We start from the raw sequence: 17,580 nt of genomic DNA on the forward strand, positions 1-17,580 counted from the left end.
TAAGCCATGCCACCCTTTATTAATGGAAAATCCTATAACATGAAAGCCAGCAGCTAGCATCCTTGATGTGGTGTCACTTGTAAATGGTTTCCTCCGCATTTTCATGATGCGAGCAGATCCTCGCCGCAACAAACAGGTAGTCACTCAACCTGTAGGTCAGAGACATAAAGTGAATGTAAAATACTTGCGGATGGATGGCCAGCAGTTTTACGGCACAGGATGGCACAAAACAATAGACCAGGGGGGACTAGCACCATTATTAAGGCAGTAAACTTTGTTTGCACCAGCCAAAGCTAAAGAGGCACTGCAACCCTTTTTGAACACGGTAAAAAAATGATATCTGTAGACAATGCTGCCATGAGCACGTAAGCCAAACATTATTTTGCTGCATGCAGCCGGGAGCCCACAATCTCGCTCTCCTGTGGTTTTCGAGGTCCCCTCCTTTACGCCGTGTCTATGACGTCATAGACCCCGCATGGCAGCACATAGGCATCAACCATTGAGTGATTGTTCGTGCTTGCGAATTACTCCCAAGCAAATGCTTGTACACATATGCATCTCCCTCCAATCTTCTAGCAAACGATGAAGCAGCAGTTCAATGTGTTTTGCCCATGCTGTCATCGTTCATTTGTCACTCTCTGGCACCTTTGTCAGATTTCAACATTGAGGAATTGCTACAAGTGCAACGCCTAAAGAATAAGATGTACAGAAGGAACAAGGCTTTGCTATCGGCACCGTCCCAGTTGAGAGGAAACGTGTTTTGGAGGAATGGAGAAGGTAAGCATTGCAGACTTTATAATATCTGTATTACTAGGTACTTTACAAACATTTGCAATATAATACATTTGTTGAGAGACACTCTCCTCACTCCAGTGTGCTCACAATTTTGAAAAGAAGGTGTTGCAGGGCTCCTCTAAGGCAATGTCAGTCACAGTGGAATATCGACAGGCTTGCAATAATTCAAGGCCGAATTTTAATTTCGTTGAATTCAGACGAATCTCAGGTATTGGTTGGCCCATTATGTTACCATAGCATGTTGGAGGCAATTAGTACAAACAAATTAAAAAGGCTTACGGTTGGTTCAAGCTATATTGGGTTTCCAGAATAGAGAAATGTGGCGAAAAAAATTACTAATTAGAGGAGATTGAAAGACATGAGTAGTCAGGTGTGCCTCCGTTAGGCACTCAGGTAGCACGGAGTTATTGGGGTTCAATACCTGCTTTGTTTGTATTTCTGTACAAACATAACAAGGTGCACATATCTATTTGTGCAATAACCTAGAATTCTGTCTGAGACCACATTTTACTTTATTGTGAATAATTCATATTTTTGACAGTTCAAGCAAAAAATCTGTATTGACTATGACATTAAATGTCATGTCAATGAGTCAACTGAAGCATAGTTAAAGGGGCACAAGCTGTACAAAGTCTCTGTAAAAATATTTTGTCAACAGAAAAACTAGATAGCTCTACACACAGTTGTGAACCCCTGTTTCTTGTATGCTATGAACAATTCTTTATTTGAAAGCTCAGTAATCACTTTTTAATCCAGACCTCTTGTTTTGAAATAATGTCGGGTCACAAAATCTCACATATTATGAAAAACGTCTGTAAATACAAATTATTGTGTTGAATCACAATCGTCCTAGAATGTATACAAAGTAAGAGCTTTTCATGCACGTTGCCTTATATTTATCTATTCGGCAGTTCTTATAAATCTGTTTCGCACATTTTAATATACTTCAGTAACGTGTAGGCACACGTAAGCATGCAGTTGCAATCAATTTCACTAGCATCTATATGGGCCATTTTGAAGAATATTTTCACGATAGCGAAACATCAAATTAAATTACAACAGAAAAAATGAAAGCCACAAAGCTGAATCATCTAAGAGAAATTTGCATGAGTGACACTTTCGTCGTGCACTGATCCGTACAAAAATTTATTTTCGCTAGCACTAGTTTATTATCAATAGTACATATTTTATCTGAGACACTACTACATTAACAGAATCGTTTTATGTTTTTTTTGGTTACATATGCTTTTTTGTATTCTTGTTTACCACAGCACCTTAGGATGCAATAAGTCATGCATTGCTATTTAAGCATTGTTCTACATTTAGAAAAGAAGCACTTACAAGTCAACACAAATGCTTACTGCCTTTCTTATATCCTATCCTTGTCACTAGTTTCGCACCATACAATGACATGGTTTATGTACTACTTCACTCTTTAAACCTAATTTCATCTCGAATGAATAAAAAAAAAATAAGCTAGCATGCCCCGCACTCACCTATTTATATATTTCATCACGACTTCATCCACCTCATTTTCCAAGAAAAGCGTAGTCACCCTGGAAAAATAGACACCCAGTCACGATGAATGCATGATAGTTTTTATGTGAATGTTAAGCTGTCCTGAAATTAAATTAATCTATTAGGGGTTTAATGACCCGGAACTGCACGGCAGGTTATGAGATAAGCCACAGTGGGGGGGTCACCAAATCAATTTTCACCGCTTGGGGTTCAAATGTCCACCTAAATGTCTAAGCACAAAAGCGTGCTCACATTCTGCCCACGTTAGAATGCAGCCATAGTACTGGGCACCAAACCCGTGACCTCCTGCTCGGCTGCGGAATGCCACAGCCACTAAGCCATGATGGTGGGTCTGAATTGAACTTGACTATGCAGGCCATGAACTGAACTGTGACTAACTCATGCATGCTCCCAACACATTTTCAGTGCCTTAAATCTGTCACCCTGAAGCTAGTCAATAATCCTTACAAAACAATCTTGCAGCCACATGACACTGATTGGGCGTCAGGCACTCAATGAATGCCACTTTGCTAGATGTTTCTATGATTTCTCCACAATACATTTGTGGCCACAACAACTACTACTAATAAATGAGCACAACCTTTTCAAGCCATGGTGTCCAAGCTAAGGTGTGCTTAATTTCAAGTGCTCATCTTTCTCGTTGCTTATAATACTGCTTTATATCATGGCTCTACAAGTCATTCACTGTTGTGTTACAGCCTGCCTCTGCAACGAACATTTGTGCTACACAGTCAGAAATGATGCCCAGTACTTCAAGTTATAGCTTGGACCGCGTAGACATTTTGGACATCTCAAAATGTTGAAAGCGACAAGTTTCCAGTGCCAAACGAGTGTTTTCATGCAGGTGTCTCTAGCGGAGTGTTTCGTGAACAAAGAACCCTCTCCTCTTCTCTATGACGAGCACTGCATGTGATGAATGAGTGACATTCAACGCTAAAGGCACCAGCATGGCCGCTAGACCCTTACAGGCCCAGACATGACTGAACGCCAACCCGTATGTTTCAGCTGATGGTTCTTTCCTGGTACAGGGTGAGAGCATTTCTAGTAACGTATAAAAGCAGCCATTGCCTTTAATTCTCAAACAGCTTTGGAGGTGACTCCTCTTTATGTGACAATATATACATAAACATCCTGTGTATTTTTCTATTTTTTTCCACTTGTTCTTTGTCACTTTGTTACTGTCCAGGACCTCTCCGCTGATCTACCTGGTCACTCCAGGCCACTGGGCCAATACTACTTCTAGGATTGACCACACAAAGCCAGCAGGCAATGAATCTAAGGAAAGCATAGAGGTAATTAGCTGCGTTTGAAATTGAAATGTAGAAAATAATGAAGAAAATGACGTGCCATTCCACTGCTGTGAAGGTAGGTTAACAGCGAAGCAGTTTAGCACACGACATAGAGCTGGAACAGAACTAAGATCAAAGGTATGATCAAATTTTATTTCTCTTGAGCGGTGGACGGCAGGTCATTCCGAAAAAGGACACATGATCGCATACTTTTATTTTTATCAGCGGCACACATTCGCGTGGAAGACTACCGCTACCTCGGGGAGCCGGAGGAAACTAGGCACGCAAGCGCTTGGAATGACGACAAAGAGAGGGTGGTGCGAGCGTACACATGGACGGCTCGGGTCGCACAGTGGCAAATCTTTGAGAAACCCTTATTACCTACCTGAGAGTCTACTGATCTTGAAAATGTTGCCTATTGACAACTCATCTACTCAAAACGCATATCCAAGTAATGAGACGTATAAGCTTTTGCATAGAATGAACTGATTTTGCATCATATTCAGGAGCTGAGTTTTTGCACATACAGATTTGTTGACGGGCACGAAAAATGCACGGAACCCTAGCCATAGACAGCCTTGCTGCAAAAGGGGAAATGAAAGTGGACGAGAAGACAACTTCCGGCCAGTGTGGACTGAACCCACAACTTTTGCATTAGGAGCCTCCGCATTCGGAGCCCTATGCAACAGTAGTCAGAACATTTGTTGGTAAAGTTAAGATTAGAGGTGTGTTTGAGTCTGCATAAGGTCCTATGCACAATATATGTAGTGGTGATTTATTGGAAAGAACAGATAAAGAACAAGAATCATGCACATCCATTTCTACCTTTCACAGGTTCCTACACCCTGTGTTGCAGACAGAACAGATTTAAATTTATTAACAATGCATGACCCCAGAGTGCCTAGACAATGAGTTGCCCTGGAAACTTGAACACCCCTTTAAATTTTTGTAAAATGGTAGCAGCAGAAGAGCAAGAACATATAACAATGTAACTGCAGAGCAGCAAGATGTAATATTTGCACAACTATAAGACATTTTTCTTTCTCTACAATTTTCAGTCAGAACTGCACCTGCTGCTACATTGAAAGCCACGCATAGACACGACTTATTTCTTTCTTTTTTATGCACAAGGCTTCACCGTCAAATGGCTGAACAGAACACTCTAAGAAAACATTCGCACACTTTGGGGCTAACCCTGTCCCCAAACAATAACCATAATCTATCTTACATGCCTTTCCTTGTCGATGGCATTATTTTCACGAAAATGCCATGCTGCATGCCCGGCATTCACAAGTCATGAACAGTATGCACGTATCAGCGTGAGATAGCATTCACCACAGAACAAATTACGAGTGCAGCATGTTAAAGAAATTAAATGCACACAAAACAGATGGGGACTATTGTATCGTGTTTGATACAATCCCTACCTTTCGATACGATACCTTTCCCTGATTTTGCATGAAAAACAGCACTGAATAACCTACAGCATTCTTTGTTGGGCTGTACGTGGCTAGCATGTGCCATTGATGGCCCAAGTACAAAACAACTATTGCTTAAGGACAAGATGAGCCCCAAATGGTCCTAACATTTCTTCAGGAATGTACACAAAACCCAACATTAGACCTTATGCAATACTTTATAGGTGGGCTTCTCCACAAGCTCTTTTGCACAGTGGTGCAGCACAGCATGGGTGGGACGAGCTCTATACAGTTTCCTACAAAAATTACTAGAGGGAGCTATGTTGCTGCAATTGCTCAGCTAACCATGAGATTGATGGTTAATACATGCGTCTGTGTAATCTTTGCGCTTGTGGTTTTAAGCTTTCTTGTAACATTGTTTACTATGCCTTATTTTTAAAATATCCAAGCACTTAGTTTTCTCAATTCAGCGAGGCAATTAAGTTTCAGCGCACATGTGATCATTGCAAATTGTTGCAATTGCATATATAACGTATTACTTTGTTGAAGATTAAAAATTTGCAAAGTCACAAAGCTGTTTGAAGCTGGAAGGACGAAGTTTAAGCAAATCCATGAGTACTATTAACCATCATTTTCGTGCTGACAGAACTTCCAGGCTTGCAGCTTCCATAGACACTAGTGCCATAGTTTTCTCTAGTAATTATTGTAGGAAACTTGGTGGGATGAACTGCTTACAGGGGCTGATCTACAGGTACTTGTGCAAGCAGTCACCTTCTATCCGAGCCCTTGGTAAGGGCTGCTGCTTGTGACAGTAGGTTGGGTTACAATAGCAATAAACACATTTTTTCTTATATTTTGGGCCACCATAATGCCTCCGCTCCTGTGCCACGTATTTGTGCAAACATTGTAAACGAATAAGAAGTCGATCTTGTGTAAACGCTTTTAGCAAAAACAAAGCAGATAAGGAAGTTGAAAAAGAAATAAAGACAATTTGTAAATACTAGCGAAGTATGTGATTAGGATAATGGCAAAAAAAGAAAATAACAGCGTACATCCTACACAGTCAAACCTCATCATAACGCAGTCACAACCGACACAAAGATACCTTTGTTATACCTGATATTCATTATAAGCATATACAGTAGAACCTCGTTGATACAATCCATTACATACGACTTTTCAGCCCCAATGTTCATGATCGAGAACACAAAAAATTACCCAACACAGTTATGCTTCTTTTTTATCGGTTCATATGTTCCTGGAAAACACGATCTTTCGGCACCATTTAGTACAGTACATCGTTCAGCACATCGCCAAACTGCGATCACTGATATGTTTACCAGCCGTTAGATCCCGTGCAAACATGAAAAGGCGTGAAGCACGCACGATCAAGAACAGTAGCCGCCCGCCGCAGCAGCTTCCCTGCAATAGTCACCTTGCCCATCTCACGTGAAAATGCTGGTGTGCACTCAGTTTCCTATTCTGGTACCAGCAAATCTTCTCCTGGGTCATTGCACGCCGCATTCACAGATATCGCCGAAGCCTATTGCGATAAGCATCTTTACCTATCTGTTTCACAGCACGCACATGGGGCATATAGTGGCGTTGAAAGTGCACTGCACGCATTTAAAAGGCAATAACCAAAACATGTTACCTTTCCCTGCTGCAGGCGATGCGATGCGAGCGTTATGTTTCACTCTGGGCGGCATCGTACTCCGGCATCGCCCACCAACTAGATTTTGTTTGCTTCCCATCGCCGTCTTAAACCGCTATGCAATACGAAAACGCCAACGTCCATCTCGGGTCGCTTGTGCTCCATATCAACTCGACGGGCATCTGCCTTTCATGCCGCAACGATTTGCGTCGAGTGGGCACATGAAAACTTCCCGCCAAAATGACCCACTCGAAGAAGATTCTGACTCGGGCCAAATTCGAGGAGCTGCGAACGTCAGTTTGCCAAAGCCACAAAACGACAACGCATGTCTCAGGCCGCTTGGGCCCCACCAACTCGGCGTGTCTCGAGCTGCAACGATTCACGCAACGCTTCGCCTTGCGTAGATGTCAACTACGGTTGAGTCTGGCAAATATTTAATGACTTCAGATCACGCGCTCTCCCGGTTAGCACATTTTCTCACATGGTTCTTTCCAAAATGTATGATCAAGATTCCACTGTATTCGTTACAAGCTGACATTTCATATTTACGTCAATACATCCAACTATTTTCTATATTCATGTTCATTATATCGAGCTTCGACTTTACATGTTGATAAAGGCCTGACACACATTTAGAAAAAGCCTAAATGCCATGAAAAAGCATTCCCCATCATAATGATGTATAATTCAGTTAACCTCTGGCAGTGCAATGCAATAGGAAGCAACAATGACCTAAGACCACTGCTTGCAGCAAACAGAAATGTGATAGCAGGTGAAACAATGAACTCATTTTTACACCTGTGCCCTGTGACCAGACACACTTGGCTCAGAAGCAAGAGAAGCTACACTACCTTCGTTCAGCACGCCGGCAGACAGAGCGGGCTATGTGGAGGGCAGCACCAGCTGGACTTCCGGACTTAAAAGAGAAGTAACAAAGACAGGCTATAGTCAGTTCATCTGTCCATATATCCCTCTGCTCATGCAGCCATCATTAGTCTACGCTGTCACTAAGCACTAAGTTGGCGGTGCATTTGTGCATGTAAAGTCTGGTACACTGTTAAAGGGAACACTGTAATGTGCAACTGTCACTTTGCTGGAGCTATAAGGGCAAGTGCCAGCTCAAGCTTTGTCGACACACTGCACCAGTTGCGTAGAAAAGCGCCAGCACCACCAATCACGTTATTGGATTCAGAACAAGTCGAATGTACATTGCTAGACAAAAAAAAAATTCCATATGCACCACAATCTTGTGTTCTCTTTAATAGTGGTCTGCAGTACTCTCACTCACCAATTTGATTTGCAGTGCACATCTATTGTAGAATGTAGCGGACAATTTTGAATAAGTACAGAGACTCGCCAAGAAGCTGAGATTCGTGGCTTTGAAAATATTTTCAAAGGCCATGGGAGACATGAGAGTTCATCAAAATCTGCAGTCATCCACACCTATGCAAACATATACAGTTAAACCAGGATATAACGAAATTGAAAAATTCCCGAAAAACTTCGTTATAAAGAGGATTTCGTTATATGCAGGTTCGGCACGAAAATTTGAAAAAGAAACGCTTACCGTATTTACTCGATTCTAACACGCCCTTGATTGTAACGCGCACCCGTTTTCCGTGACCAAAGAGAGAGAAAAAATACTTTACAGTACCATGCACCTCATGCTTTCATACAGAAATACAACTATCGCTCAAGATTTACTCCCAATACACTAAAGTTGCGATGAACAAAAAAGTCCCAGTTTCGCCCGAAAGGTGAAGCATCGATTGCGACAGCAAATTAGCAGACAGCTATACGAAGTAAGGATAGTAGTTTTATTGGCCGTATAAACTTGTGAACATTTGCTGTTTAACTAAATTGGTAGAACAATCCCTAAGCACACATACTACAGCAAATGGTCGAAGCTACGGAAGCTAGGCTCAAAGTGGCGTAGGAGGCGGCCATATTTAAATGCCGATGGCGATATGGTAGCGCAACTTTAGCGTCGTACTCGATTCTAACGCGCAGGCAATTTCCGGACCCGTTTTATCGGGTCCTAGTGTCCGGTTAGTGAACTGAAGCGCAAAGACTTGCGCAGTAACCAAAGAGTGGCGCTGCCAGCGCGTTGAGAAAAAAAACGTTTTTTTTTTTCTTCGGCAACATCAACTGGAAAAGGAGAGCGTCGGCTTGGCGGGCTAGGCCAGCTGCAGCAAGCGGCGGGATCAAGTTTAAATGAAGGGAGGGGGGAAAGGTCACACCCGCGGCGGCAAGATCGCCGGGTCGAGGGATGCAGGCCCGTCTCGCGCACGCTCGCACGCATGCACACGTGCGCTCGCTCTCGCCTCGCAGTCGTCATGAATTCGAGCGTGCCAAGCGCGACACCACTGCTTCGCATTCCGTCACGGCGGAGAAAGTGCTTTCGGTTGCTGCTCGTGCAAAAATGACAAAATTTGGGGCAACATCTCTAGATTGTCGGCGGGGAAAATTCGTTATTTCGAGGGGTTCGCCCGCTGCCACTTCGTTACGTAGAAGTCTCAAATGCATGTGCTTCTATGGAGTAACGGCGGGGAATAGAAAACTTTGTTATATCCAGGAATTCGTTATATGGAGGTTCGTTATAAGCAGGTTTAACTGTAGTACTCCATTTAACGCCTAGAAGGCAATGCTGTGGAAACTATGAAAGTGGCAAGGCCATAGTAGTCTCCCTCCACGCGTTTCACAGCGCACTTTTTTTATCTGTGACACATTCTATGAAATATACCTACTTCACATATAGGGAAGCTGTTTCGATTTAGAGTAAAACGTTTAATGTGTAGAAAACTGTATTCTCTATACCCTGCGCTTTTTAATTCTGCAACTCAAGAACGAGATTATTGCATGTTGTCTCAGTTTAGCTTTCTTTCTGTGCAAAACAAGGACGTATGTTGGAAAACTAGTCTCGATTCCATTTTTGAAAGTGTTTTCCTGCCTAATATAAAACATTTTAGTTAAAATAAAAAAATCTTTGGGACCCCTTTTATGACTGTCTTCATCTGAACACACCCATCTGATTACTCAACTGTAGTGGCGTCATTGTGTTTTCCTACTAGGCTGGCGAATCAGTCATATAAACAGGGGGCATTTCAGATAGGTGTAATTAGAGAGTAGTGGCAGAAGTAGTTTCCCCAGACCTAGCCTTATTAAACAGCTAGCTGCACGCACTCTCACGTGCTTGCTACCTTAACCTATCGTAGGAGAAATGACGGATTCAGAAGCCCTGAAATCCCAAGCTTAACTCATTTCGTAGCTGAGAAGAAGCATGAAAGACACAATCCGAGTCACATTTTTTTACTACCACAAAAACAATGAGCTCAGAAATTGCAATGTGAATGTAATTTCAATTTTATTATATTGGAACTGCATAGATCACAAGGACGAATGTGACTTTGTTGCGCCTGACTGGCACACGGAAGCTGAGACATAGACATAAGTCTGATCTTCCTTGTGACAGCGGTTCAAATAGCTTAAAATTAATTAAAAAATGTTTGGCGGTGTACAATGTTATAGTTTTAGAATGATAGGTCTTCAAACTGGCATAACCTGCAAGTCGCAGAAATGCTCTTCTCCAACTTTAGTGAATTACAATTGTGTTTTTTCTTTAATCCATGCTGCGTCTCATAAAACAAAGGTTGATTCTTTTCTACAGAGACATTTGGCCACCTCATATAAAATGTTCACTGAAAACAAGAAACAGTTGGGATCACCCCCAAGTCTGTCCTTATTTAAGCACACCCTACACGTAAAACATACCAAGAAGCAAGGGGCTGCATATTTGGATACTACCAAGACACTTCACGGTTACTTAAACTAGAAAAATTTAATGTTTTTTTTTTCTTGCTCTGAGCATTTTGGCAAGAGGATTTGCCACACCTCAGAACAGTGAAACAAAGGAAAGAAAATGGGGGAAAACTGATGTACATCAAGCATCCTGTCACTCTTACTGCACTTCAAGGCTGTATTCTGTCCTTCTGCCTTAAACTCCTGTTGTGAAGCAGGAATTTCAAATTACCTTTACTGGCTATTTCTCTTAATCGGCTGCCATGGCCATGTTCCTCACGGCCATTTCTGACAAAAATGGTTGCCGTTCTCGAAGCATTTGCACAGATCATCATTGACAACATTTTTATATATTTTATATATATCGAAATACATAATATATGTATTTTATGCAATAAATACAGCAGGCTCGAGGTCTGTGCAGAGAGAGCATAATTCAAAGGAACAAGGTAAGCACAAGAACATCCAAACATAGAATGTAAAACGCATGCAAAAGCAATGATCACTGAGCAACACGATTAGATGATTAGAATGAATCATTCTCGTTAGCAACGGCTCACAGAAAAGCACAAAGTACTTAAATACACTGCAGTATGGCTAAATGAGTGGTCAGAGCATTTTGAGAATGATGTTAAAGGGACACTAAAGGCAAATATTAAGTCAAGCTAAAGTGATAGATTAGAGCTCGAGAATCTCTAAGGCATCAATATTATTGCGAACAGAGCCTTAGTAACCGAAAAATTGACGTAAATGCAGGACACGATTAGAGACTCTCCCAGGACATTCAAGTACTTTCTCAATGACAAAGGCACTCCTCATTTAAATTCTGTCACTAGTACTCGAACACTCGTTATTAAAACATCATTGTAATTGCATTTAAGACGGAAAAAAATGCTACCTGTCCAGTTCCATTTGATATTTAGAAAAAAAAACTCAACAACGACGCGGGTGGTCGAAAGGTTTCGTTTTTGCTCGACTCTGCGCCACCCGCGTTTTCGCATTTCAGTAGTTTCATTATCTCGTAGTGCTGTGGCTTGTGAAACTCGCACAAACTGCAAGTAACAGAGAATTCCACTTCCATGTGATCTCATGGGATGCCCGAACGGTCCAGGCCACTCGGCCAAAAGCAGCTGCCGCGGCGAATACACCGCTCTATGTTGGCTCAGTTTCTCCATGGCTGCACGTTTGCGTTTTGGGCAAAAAAAAAAAATGCGCCACCATCTGTCAGGCGCCGTTTGCTCACCCACAACAGCAAAGTGCAGTGGTGGCAACGTCACCACTGCCCGGTTTGGTGGCGGGAGTTTTGAATTGCGATAAAGGTATTTGGACCCTTCAGATGCAATTTTCTTGTAAACTAAGTCTTTTCCTGGCACGAAACGAGCATTGCGAGGTTTCTGGAATGGTATTTAAACAGTTCACGTCGACTTAGCACAGTCGAATCTCGATAGTTCGAACACGCTTAATTCAAACTGCTCGTTTATTCGAACTGACACTGTGGTCCCACCAAAGTTATGTGTATTCCAATGGGCGAAAACGCTCAGTAATTCGAACGTGAAAGCATTTGCGATGGTTAATTCGAACATACCGCGCACCGACAAAGCTCTCAGCAGCGCGCCAAATAACGCGGCGGCGCCTCCAACCGGCATTGCTCCGACACCACCATAGAGCAATAGCTTAGGAGAGACCCCTCAATGCAGCGGCGGAACGCTGAGCCGTGCTCCCTCAAGGGCTGCAGAGGATAGCACCAACATTTCCTTTCTCATAACAAACCACTTTGTAGGCCCAGTCCGATCAACGAAACTGCCCACGCCGGCAAACGCTCGCTTCCTGATAACGGCAGAAAACGAAACATAAAGGAGCGGGCTAGGCTGGCGCCGGGTCGGCTGGAGCGGCGGCAGGCGCGCACGGAGACAGTCGAAGATGAGGGAGCTACGAGGGAGTTGAGAGGGCGAGGGGAGCCACCGAAGCCACTGCCACCGATGCGGCGGAGTTTCTGAGGCCAAATTCGCTGCCCTGCCGCCCTCCTCCCTCACCTTCGACGGTCTCCACGCGCACGCGCCCGTAGCCATGCCAGCACCGCCCGCTCCCTGAAGTTTCGTTTTCTGCCGTTATCAAGAAGCGAGCGTTGGCCGGCCCCGCCGGCCAACGCTCGCTTCCTGATAACGGCGCGATATTTCCCACTCATGCCGCGATATTTCACGACTCGCACCGTTCGTGCATCGTACTATGGTGCTCGAATACTTCAAAAATACTTCCTTCTTTTAATTGGAACTTCTTTTAATTCGAACAAATTTTGGGGCCCCTTCGAGTTTGAATTATCGAGATTCAACTGTATTTGCCTTTAGTATCCTTTTAAGTCTGTCTTGTCATTAGTGGCTTTAAAAACGGTGACAGACTGAGCAGTGGTCAGAAAATCAGCAGAGAACCTTGGTTTCTTTTTGCAAAACCTAATTGACTGGATGTTACTAGGATCTCATTAATTTACTGCAGAGTCAATGGGCAAAACATAATGTTGATTAGTGTAGCTGATCATGATAGACAGCAAGACATTTAGTACCACCTATGGGTGAAGTAAAATATCTGTCTTCATCAGCCTTCACAGATTATGGTATTCATTGCAGAGCTGTTCGCTAACGGGCTGCCATATTTCATGCATGAAGCGCACCATACAAGAAATCAGAAGAGAGGGATCTCACGGGAAGGATGAAGTTCTTGAGTGGCGGCAAGTTCTCAGAATGTGAATCAATCCACTGCTCCAGCTCCTTAATGTGCTCAGCGGGAAAATCAGTCTTGACTGTAACGTAAGTAACATAAAACATGTAAAAAGGCGGCAATCAAATGGAAAATGCTATGCTTCCCAGTTCTTGCAGTTACACTTTCTCAGCACACTCAGTTAGTTATAGCCTTCCTCCTTAAACTTGCTGCGATATTGTCGTACAAAAATTAAGACTGCCTCTGTCGGAACCACTTTTTTTCATGTATGCAGGTTGTTTCAATGAAGACCTTAACTAATCCATTATTATAAATGGGCTTTTTTTAAATAAAACTGTTCTTCCTTTGCAGTAATAGTGTCCATACCAGCGGATGTCGGAGGATGAGCCTATTTGCCTAGTTAACTCAGTAGCTATTAGATATAGCTGCCTCACTGCAACTGGGAAATTGAAGCACGCTGGCCCATGTACATGCCATAAATCAACGCTTAAATCTAGAAAAATGAAACTGTGACAAAATGTGGCTCTCTGGCCGCATGCAGGCACGCCTTCAAGCAAACGTCACTGCTCTCCATTCGTTCATGAATCAGCACTTCACATATTGAAAAACACCGGTGAGACAATGCTACACTTCTATGAATGGCATTACGAGAAACCTCAGTCAGCATTGCTAATGTGTAAGTAAGCCGTTAATGTGCGCTGTGCTGCCAGTAACAAAACATCAATGGCGCTGAAAACACTAGTGCTGCCCGATAACAGCTTCAGCTTTGAAATATTTAGGACAACACTTCCATTTCTGAGTCTGATTTCGCAATCACACTGCAACTTATCTATGAAACTGCATTGGCGTGACCACACTATAACTTATAAAGTAACCTTTGCGGACTAATGTTTTGGTTAAAACTACGCCAAAAAGCTGCAGCACAGTGCAATTTTCTTGTGCGTGTCCAACTTAAACACAATCCTCTAGAGACACACAGGAACTTACCTTTCTGTCCCTCCGACGCCGACGAGTTTGGTGTTGCGATGGAAGCCTGGAGGTCTTGAAGTAAGCACTGAACCTGCAGTTATTATCGAGCACCGTGAATTACTACTTCATTGCCAAAGCTGCAATTGCAGGCAGAAGACGTTAAGGTAGGCACAGTGACACAACGATATCGCTGTTTCTATTCCTGCCTGCTTCACTTTAATAGTACAGGAATTAGACAATTCAGATGAGGAAATAGTTTGAATGCTCAGAGTGTACTGACTGCAATCTTCTGCCCGCTGTTGTGTACCAGTGACTGATATTCATGCACAGCATATTAACTGATGAAGTATCCGTTATATCCTGCTTCTCTTTATACTTGCTCATGCGCTAGCACATTACTAAAACTACATACACTAATGACTGACGTCTGTTAGTATTTCGTGTCTGTGCTTTTAGTAATGTGCCAGTGCATAAGCAAGTATGAAGAGCCAACAACTAGCCCCTTTCATAGTGCTCTTGAATCTTCCTTTTTGTACGGTATTTATACAGGGCATACTGCATAACTTGCTTGTACCAAGGTTTTAAAATGTACCATTGCCATGCAGCTGGACAGAACCAAGGTAGCGCTCCTTCCCTTTGTTTAGAGAAAGTCAGACTACTTATTGCATTCTGCTTAATTGCATAATTGTATAATATTAATTAACCAACCTATCAAGTAGTATATTCAGAGCAAAAGTGTAGAGGAGAAGGTCGTAGACAATCCTGAAAAACTGTATACAATCCATCTGTCTGCTGCTTGATATGCATTATATAAAAGTTTTTTTTTTTTTCCGCGAGTGAAAGAAAGACCATGAAATCTGAAAAAGTGCCACACAGAAGTCACTCGCAGCACCCCGCGACAGTGGTGCTCTGAAACGTTCAGCTCATGCACGAGGCCTGATTCCAGCCACGCACACTCCCATGCCAGAAGTGATGGGGTGCACACGTCGACGACACCTGACCGCGTTTATTCGAGCCTACCACTGGCATCGCATTTGTTCTGTGTAAGAGCCACGTGGAGATTCGTGATGTCAATAAGTGGTGGGTGGCAGCCAAGTAAAGGTGATCAAGTACATTTTTATTAAAGCGGTCCTGAACCACTTTTTATCGAAGTGGAGAAAGACATTTGAGTTGAAAATCAGCGATTTCAGAAATACTTTGTGGCAAAGAGTACTTCAATGCGTTCAGCAGAAGCGGAGTTATTGACAATCAAACACAGCCTCAGCTGTGCTCCCCCTTCCTCCTTCAATGCCTTGTACTGCAAAGGCTACGGCGGAGTGGGGCGGGGCCACAACGCTCCGCCTTCAAAATGTCACCGTGGCGCGCAGTTCCAATTTTCGATTTTGGTGCCTACGCCACGCTAAACGTCAGCCAAACACGGTTGTCCTCAGAGAGCCGCAGTGCGCTTAGCCAGTGGACTCGTGGCGGTACCCCGCGGCAGCTGCAGTGTAACCGACCGCAGCGACAAATAGCAGCCGCGTATTGGAGTGTGCTTTATTGCACAATAAAGCACACAGAAAAGAGCGAGGATCATGGGGTCTTTTGAAACAAGAGCGTTTAAGAGGAAGGTGACCTCGCGCTCCGCTTCCGAGCTCCACGCACCTCGCATGGCAGCAAAACTTGGCTGAGATGTTCACAGCAGCGTATGCTACCCGCGGACTATGTTATTTCACCAAGCCCGAGGGGTGGTTCAGGGCCCCTTTAACTCACTAAGATGTCTAGAGACGCGTGCAACGAAAAGCGTAAACCGAGTTCACGAAATCGCGGGAAACGTCATCGACATGCGTGTCCGGTATTTTCTGGCACGGGAGAAAAATCGGGCCTTGTTTATGCATTGCACGCATGACAACATTGCTCTCACGGTGCGCTATAGCAGCTAGTAGCGGCTAGTTTCTCTTGAGCACTGAAAAAACCTTTTATGTTATGATATTAAGCAGCGGACAGCTGGATCGAACATTTCTTTAGGACTGTTTACGACTTTCTCATTGACACGTTTTCTGTGAAAACAATACTTGAGAAATTGGTCAAATAATGTTATCTCATTATGTAATTAGGCAAGGTACAAAAAAAATTTACTGACTAGCTCCAATCAAGGGGAAACAGCATTACTTTAGTTCTGTCCAACTACGTGGTATATACTTTTAGCTCTTGGCACAAGTTGCATGAGAAATCCTGTATAAGTTTACGTCATTAATAGTAATAATAATAACAATAATAATATTATGTGCGCAGTACACTGAAGGTGTAAGTACACATTTCTAACTAGCGAAGAAAAATTTCGAGAGCACAACATTGGGATTTCTCTTAACATACCACTTACCACTTGGTGATAGTGATACCGCCTGCTACATTATCAAGAGCCCCCATGCATTGGTGAACAAGTTCTCAGCATTTTGTTGCACTGCTTATGCACCATGACAGGTGGTTTACTCTGTTGAATGTTCAATGTAACAGTTGGTCACACCCACTTTTAACTGGCGCTAAACATTCAACAGAGTGCACATGTCATAGCTCTTAAACAGTGGTGAGCAACCAAAACACTCGCCACCCACTCTGCAACTCTGCTAAACGCTTAATTGACAGAATATAATATAGTATTGGGCAACCTCAGTTCGTTTCCAACCATTATTGTTGTTGTTGTTTTTCTTTAGCTCTTGACGAACCTGCTTTGCCGGGCACATTTTGGAACTGTCAACAAGGATCTTCATTAATTAATTTATTTATTTCAAAATACCTTACAGGCTCCATGAGGAGCATTGGGTAAGGGGGGCATCACTGCAAGACAATTTTACACGTGAATTCCGAAACTCGAGGTCCACAAAAATGAGCAGAAATCATCGTCGCAAAACAGGGTTACAAATGAAAAATACGCGTTAGCGTACAAAACATCAGACAAATGTTATCACGCATATTGCTCGCGCACATATCGAACATCATGTAAAAATGTGTATTTCAAAGTATGAAAGTAAAAAAAAAAACAATTCAAACAATACTTCAATAAACAGAAATAAACAGTTCAAGGTAGTGTACAAAATACCAGATAAATTTTATCAAGCACATTTTTCACGCATATAATCAAACATTGCGTAAGAAAAGTTTAAAGGATGAATAGGAAACAATAGTCAGCGTGACGTTACATACAAATAGTGAGCATGGCATACAGAATGACACATTTTTAGGACATAAACTGCAAGTTCAGGAGTTTCCTAAATTTATCTCTGTCTGTTTGCATCACAGCGCTGCCAGGGAGGGAATTCCACAAGCGGATGGCTCGTGGCAATTGAGCTCGTAGAGCAGTTGTTCTAGTTACTATTGAATGCAACAGGTAGCGCTTTAAGCTCAGGTGAGCGCCTCTACTCCTTGACCT

The 17,580-nt window shown here is 42.9% G+C and overlaps 1 protein-coding gene across 2 annotated transcripts in view; it reads right to left on the reverse strand.

The window, feature by feature from the left end:
- LOC119445611 (corrinoid adenosyltransferase MMAB) overlaps positions 1-17,580 on the reverse strand; it is a 19,512-nt gene continuing 1,932 nt past the window's right edge. For both annotated transcript variants that reach the window (XM_037709872.2, XM_037709871.2), the window contains exons 4-8: positions 14,193-14,265; positions 13,190-13,287; positions 7,547-7,611; positions 2,292-2,351; positions 1-149 (exon numbers count right to left, since the gene is read on the reverse strand). In XM_037709872.2, coding sequence (XP_037565800.1) covers positions 74-149; positions 2,292-2,351; positions 7,547-7,611; positions 13,190-13,287; positions 14,193-14,265 — 372 coding nt within the window. In that variant the 3' untranslated portion in view covers positions 1-73. The remainder of the gene's footprint in view (positions 150-2,291; positions 2,352-7,546; positions 7,612-13,189; positions 13,288-14,192; positions 14,266-17,580) is intronic.

This window comes from Dermacentor silvarum, chromosome 3 (genome assembly GCF_013339745.2).
Source record: "Dermacentor silvarum isolate Dsil-2018 chromosome 3, BIME_Dsil_1.4, whole genome shotgun sequence".
NCBI lineage: Eukaryota > Metazoa > Arthropoda > Arachnida > Ixodida > Ixodidae > Dermacentor > Dermacentor silvarum.